Source organism: Grammomys surdaster, unplaced genomic scaffold (genome assembly GCF_004785775.1).
Source record: "Grammomys surdaster isolate TR1022 unplaced genomic scaffold, NIH_TR_1.0 125357, whole genome shotgun sequence".
Lineage (NCBI taxonomy): Eukaryota > Metazoa > Chordata > Mammalia > Rodentia > Muridae > Grammomys > Grammomys surdaster.
In genome coordinates, this window is record NW_021620229.1 from 1,430,167 (window position 1) to 1,436,663 (window position 6,497).

General features: G+C 46.7%; 1 protein-coding gene across 4 annotated transcripts in view; it reads left to right on the plus strand.

The window, feature by feature from the left end:
• Positions 1 to 1,271, plus strand: part of Mipep (mitochondrial intermediate peptidase) — a 105,977-nt gene extending 104,706 nt beyond the window's left edge. For 2 of the 4 annotated variants that reach the window (XM_028785862.1, XM_028785860.1), the window contains one exon: positions 1,027 to 1,271. In XM_028785862.1, coding sequence (XP_028641695.1) covers positions 1,027 to 1,124 — 98 coding nt within the window. In that variant the 3' untranslated portion in view covers positions 1,125 to 1,271. Of the gene's footprint in view, positions 1 to 350; positions 1,003 to 1,026 lie in introns of those variants that run through there. The other 2 variants (XM_028785859.1, XM_028785861.1) reach the window with 2 other exon arrangements.
• The last annotated feature ends 5,226 nt before the right edge of the window (positions 1,272 to 6,497 follow it).

The window sequence follows — 6,497 nt, forward strand, 5'->3', positions numbered from 1 at the left end:
ACAAGTTTGGAACTGAGTGTTCCTTTGGTAATTTTTTAATTGTTTCTTTTTATTTTTTGAGATTATAATATAATTACATCATTCCCCCACCCCTTCCCTTCCTCCCTCCCACCTTCCCATGTACTCTCCTGCTTTGTTTCGAATCCATGGCCTCTTTTTCTCACTGTTGTCACATACATATATGCATATGCGTATATTTCTAAATATAACCTGTTCAATCTGCATAATGTCACTTGTACGTATGTTTTCAAGGGCTACCACTTGGTATCGGGTAATGGTAAAATGTTTTAACCATCTACTAGGTTCTAGTCAATTGATTTAACACTAGTGTAACTTGAATTGTTATCCAGTTGGAGAACAGATCCATCACTCTAGAATGTTCCCTCACGCCCTGTTCCAAAGGCTATGGCTACAGCACCTGTGTGACTTTCTCTCCAGACCCATTCTGAGTTTCACATACGCAGAATCCATCAGTGTGTCTTATTGGTGAGGCATCTTTTGGGGGTGACCTTTTGGGGCCATCAGAATTTCTATGGATCTGAGTTGTCTTCCCTTCTGCTGATGAGGGAAGTCTGGAAGGACTCAGATACAAGACTGCTACAAAAGAATTAACACCTCATTGGAGTCGAAGTGTATATAATGTGCTTAAAACTAAACTTATTTAAAGTTTAAATTATCCTGGTCAATAATAATTTAAAAATTCAATCTGGTAATTCCAAGTGGGCAGTAATATCCACAGAAACAGAATTCTTGGGAAATGCATCTGGGCCTTAGTTACTAAGCCAGGTGCCACTTAAAGAATGAAATGCTTTTAAAAAAAAAAAAAAAGAATGAAATGCTTTAAAGTCATGAACAGCTATGGGTCACATGCTTCCTGTGACTTTATGAATTGCCCTCTCATGGTGGAACTGTAGAGCCAACCTTTGGTTTTAGAAGTCACAGTGTCCCCCAGTGTGGATGTGATCCTTTGTCCTGCCCCTGGTATCTCGGGGTGCTAACAGGAGTGTCTTGGTGCTCTGGTTGCAGGCATGCTGCAGAAGTGTCCTTCCATCGATGACTTTGTGGATGCCCTTGTGTCTGACATGAATCTGGACTTTGAAACTTTCTTCATGGATTCTAAATAGCAGCAGCATGGCTCGTGCAGATAAGAAACTTGTCACCAGATCCTACAGCTATGACAGCTTGCTCCAGCTTCAGTGTTCACTGAGGAAACATTTTCTGACAAGCCTTAAATTGACAGAACTCGGAATAAATAGTATGTTTTAATTACACCGTGTCTCACCTGCTTGGCAGAGTTTTAAGGATTTTCAGTGTGTCTGTGAACCACAGAAGTTTCTAATTATAGAGTACCACCGTTCCTGTGTGGTGGCTGTGTCCAGACTGCAGCCTTTCTGTTGATCTCTTAATTGAATACATTAGAAACTCTGTGGAATGCTAAACTGTTGCAAGTTAGGACAATTTGAAGAGTTCTCAGAAAGATCACACCTATTTTTTTAAAGGAACACTAACATTTCTTAAGACCTCTTTCCTAGTCTCTTGGATAGTCAGCTGCAGTGACCAAGAAGCCAAACCCAAGTATTGCTACTGATATAAACAGTCTTTCGAGGGTGTTTAGTTTCTACACAGATGGGTTCAGAACAGGGAGGATTTGAACTCAGGCTTTGCCTTCTTGAGTGCAAATTTAATATTCATAAGGAAACCGGTTCAAGACTGTCTGTCATTTCCCAGAAGCCACTGCTTTCCATTGGCAGCTACTGAGCTGCTACATGTTGTTAACATGAGGAAAGGATTCATTTCATGGACTTAGGTAGTTTTCTCACCATTAAAGTCAAGAATTACAGCTTCTTACTCTAAAGTGGTATCTGGTAGCACCCTCCTCCTGCTTCTCTCTAAGTGACCAGTGACAGCAGGGAGGAGAGTCTCCCAGCCTGGGACACACTCATTGTATTCATACTCTAGGAATGTCCTACAAGCTCATCAGGCCCAGAGATCTCCTCAGTGACCTGCTGTGCTGGGCCCCTTCGTGAACTGCCGACCCTTCTCACCCACCCATGTGTGCATATCCGACTCTGGATTCATGCGGAAGAGTGGTTGGCCCACTGAGGTGGTCTTCCCACAGCCAGGATGGTGCAGTGTTGTCTTTCTGAGCCTCCCTCCCACTCCAAGGCCCTCTCCACACCAACCCTAGGAAGCACCTGGGAGCCTGTTTAGAGTCTGCCAAGAGCAATCAAAGCAGGAGGACTAGGGTTGGGTGTTGCTGGTGACAGAATGGGCTCCAGTGCCAGCGCCTGGCAGAAATGGAGGCACATCCCACCCTGTTTATTCTCCTTATCTGATTGGATAACAGAAGATCAGATCCTTGTAGGCTTGTATTCACACATGCCAGCTCTGTTCTGGGAAATGTCCTGGGAGTCATCAACCTGCCAGCCAGCTGCAGGGCCATCTGAAGAGGCGCTGTAACAGGCTCTATGGTGTTCCCAGGGTGCCAAGTCTCTGTGTCTTTATCAGTCTTAGTTTTACTAGAAACATGTGAGATAGTCAGGGGAATTTAGGCAGATTGGGGAGAGCAAGGATGAACCCCTTTAAGGGGGCTGCTTCTGGTTCCTGGATAACTTTGCAACTGTTGCAGCTGGTAACTAACCAGAGGAAGAAAGAGCCTGCCCAAGAAAGGATGCTGGGAGGACCAGTGAGAGGGAAGGGAAGGGATTTAGGAAAAGGGAGGGTCCTGGGATCCTATACAATGCCCCATCCCCCAGTCCACTTGGTTCTCCCAGCCTGTTATTTTACTTTCTTGGTACTTTGGTCTTTGCAGTTTCCAGAACTGTTCATCCCACAGACTAGAATGTGATTTTAGTATCTTTTTTCTCTGTGTGGGATGTGTTTTAGTTTAGTTTTCTTTTTGTTTTGATTTGGACATGTTGAAGAATGACCGTCATTGTTTTATTCTGGAGGGAAGTCCCTGGTAGTGCCCCTCTATACACACACACACACACACATACACACACACACACTGACACTTAGGTATTAAAATACGGTTTTAAGGGTTTTAAAAATGAATTAGTAGTGATTACCTCTGACCCCAGGCCCTGTCAGCTGACGGGGTAGTAACTACACAGCCTGTTTCTCTGGAGGTAGATGAACTGTGGGAGAGCGACTCCAGAAAGAAGAGAACAGCTAGAGGTGGAGGTCACATGCTTCGTGTTAGCAGCTTGTCTGGCGTGCCATCGTCACCTGGGCCTCACTGGTAATTAAGATCACTCTGCCTGACAGAGCTCTCCTCTGAGTTTTCTTCCTGACTCTAAGACACTCGTTTTTCCCTGCTCCTTGGGGTGACAGGCTCATGGTAATGTTTGGTGACGGCTGGTATTTCTGTGTGTTCGTCCAATTGATGAAGCATTCTCTACAGCTGACTGGGACCCACAGTTTCTGCCAGTGTTGAAAGCAGGTTGGATGGATCACGTCTAGTTTGAGAAAAGATTCTAACACAGAATCCCAGTCAGTTTCAAAGTCACTTATGTGGCATCATGAAGTTAAACCATCTTAAGATGACCCACTTTTAAGCTGGGGCCATCCACACTTAAATCTCGACTCAGCTCTGCTTATCTGGAGAGAATTTAAAGAAGACTCTCTTCTCGAGTGTTCATTTCTTCTCAGCTGTTTCCAAGCCTGGGAAATGGAGCAGAAGGTGTGCAGGAGACCTTGTGAGACATGCCTGGCCTCTGCAAGGTCTCTCCTGCCCTCTGAGAATGGATCAGGAGGGAGCCTTCAGAGCCTGCCATCTCTGGCTTCCTGTCAGCAGCCTCCATGGTCACCAGTAGAAGTTTCAGTTCACAGAGCCAACTGGATTTTCTCCACAGGGATGAATAGATGGGACACTGAAGAGGGCAGGCAGGACCGAAAGCTGGAGGGAGGAGCCTCTGGGCCACATTCTTACTGAATAGAAAGCAAAGAAGGCAAACTGTGGCTTCAGTGTCCCACTCCTGAATGTTCACCGTGTCTTTCCAAAACACAAGCCAGAGTGGAGACTGAGTCCATCACTGACTGAGCCTGGAAGTCAGGCCAAGAGGACCAAACGATTTCAAGTGGAGATCAAATTCAAAAGTTTCCAACTGTGGTAAGGCCAGGGTATCATAGCACAGCATTGTGTGGTCTGTGCCAAATCCTGCTCTTGTGTCACTGTTCCTGGGTCCCATCCAATTTGTCACATTTTATCACTTCTTAAATGTTGCTGTTAGTGGTTTGTTTCTGGGTCCCGTCTAATTTTGACATGTTTAGTTTTTAAGTAGCTCATAACTCAACAAATAAAAAGAAAACTGCTTACCCACAGCAAAGGAGGCAGCTCTGCAGCAGAACGTCTTTGCCCTATTTAGCCAAACTCCGTAGTGGGTGTGACAATGGCCTGGAGCAGCCGGGAGGATAGAGGAGAAAGTAGGATTGATCTTAAACTCCTTCCTGCCTGCCTCTGAAACTTGACCTCCCAGTTACATGGCAGGCATTTCTGGAACTCTGGAATCATCTGAAATATTTGAGGTCAGATAGATGATTCCCCCAAACAATACAGTCTCCACAGGTCACTGGCTGGTGGCATTCAATTGCTGTCAAATCTAGGAAAAGAGTGAAGCCAGACCCCAACCTAAACCTATGAATTGAGGCTCCATCACAGCCTCTTAAGGTCTCACTGCTCCTTCTGTCCCACAGGTGACAATCCTCCAGACAGGGTCACTCAAAGCCCAGTCCCTCCTGAGCTCTCAGCCCCATGGTTAATACACAGATGCCTCTGGACTTATTATGGTGATAGATCCCAATATCCCCATTGTAAGCTAAAATAGCTTCAGCAGAAATGGCATTTGATGTACACAGCCTACCCAGCACCCCCGCTTAGCCTGGTCCACCTTAAATTCCCTCAGGATACTTCATCATCATCCAACAGAGAGCCTGTTTTATAATATGGTCTTGAATGTCTCGTGTAATTTATTGATGACAGCACTGAAAGTAAAGACAGATGGGTGGCCTTTCACTCCACGAGGAGCTGAACTAGAGTCAAACCATGATAGGTGGGAGAATGATGTCCCCACATTGTCACTCAGTCCTAAGAGCCAGTTCTCTTTATAGCACTCAAGTCGGTCTAAGAGCTGATTGTGTCTCATCTGCAGTAAAGTCCAGTTGTGTTTGTTAACGTGCTGAGGGACTTGTAGAGGAATTTACCCAAGACTTCCCATGTGCTAGCCCTCAGCTCCCCCAAGCCCACAGCAAGCATGCTTTCAGGTAGCATCAGGGATGGGGAACAACCATGGGGGAGGGAGACCAGTAGTCCCAAATGGTTAGTGGGGATGTGTGGACAGAGTGCCACTGCTGAAATCTTGGGTGAAATTCCTTGACTCCAGGTCACTCATTAACTCTTTTTAGGGGAAGCTGGAGCCCTTCTTGCTTACCTTCTTCCTGTAAGGACTGAGACCTATAGACTATTCCTGGGAGATTGCCTTCCTGGTAGTTGGACATTCTAAGAACCCTTGGCCTGCTGGGATGCCTTATTCCTCAACACCCCCTGACACAGTGACTTCTCTTTGGGGAAACCTGCATGGGGTGAGGGGCAGTTACAGGTGATAACTGAGGGAAGTCACATGGCAGGTATCTTGACAGAGGCCAGGAGTCACGGAGATGATCTTTCTTCCTCATGAACCTGGAACTCAGGTGTGGGGCAAGAGCTTTTGTGGCTGCTGGGGGCTGCAGTTCCCCGGGCCTTGACAATATCCACTTGAGCCCAAAGCACGTGTCCACCCTCCTTACAACCACTGCTCATCCACAGTGGCAGCAGCCAAGCTTCCAGGTCACAGAGCACCCAGGAAATGTCCTTGGAGATCACAACAGAGGTTTCTGGGTTTTTTTGAAAAGTAGTTGATTCCTTCTGCCAGCCCCAAGTAAGGAGTACATCAGGCCCAATGAGTGTGATATATGTCTGGCTGTGGTGGTGTCCTGTTTTGTGGACATTGGTTTGTCCTTCTGTGGTTGTCAATGACAAAGGAGTACTGCCCAGGGCTGCAGGGATAAGCTGTCATCAAGGGCCCAGGGGACTCAGGCCTGTAGGTTCTGATGGTACAAGAAGCTGTTATGGCCAGGAACACAGCACACCCAGATCCTACCCAAACCCAGAAGTCTCCATGTAGAGGGTCCAGAAGGGACACAGTCATCCCCAGATGCTATGACGTTATTCGCTGGGCTACTGCACCCTGAGACCAGGTGGAAGCATGCAGCTGGATTGTGAGACTGGGGAGGGCCTTGTTTTGAAGTTCTCCCCTTAATCTTCTGCCAGCTGGATGAAAGCAAGAAGAAAGCTTTTATGATGAGCACAGAGATAGAGAGACAGAGAAACAGAGAGACAGAGCCTGCCAGGTCCCATGGGAGCCACCACTGAGATGTGGAGAATACAGGCCTGTGGGCACACGAGCCCTGTCCACCAGGACTCCTGACCAAATTCTAGCTGATATCCTGTCTCTGAC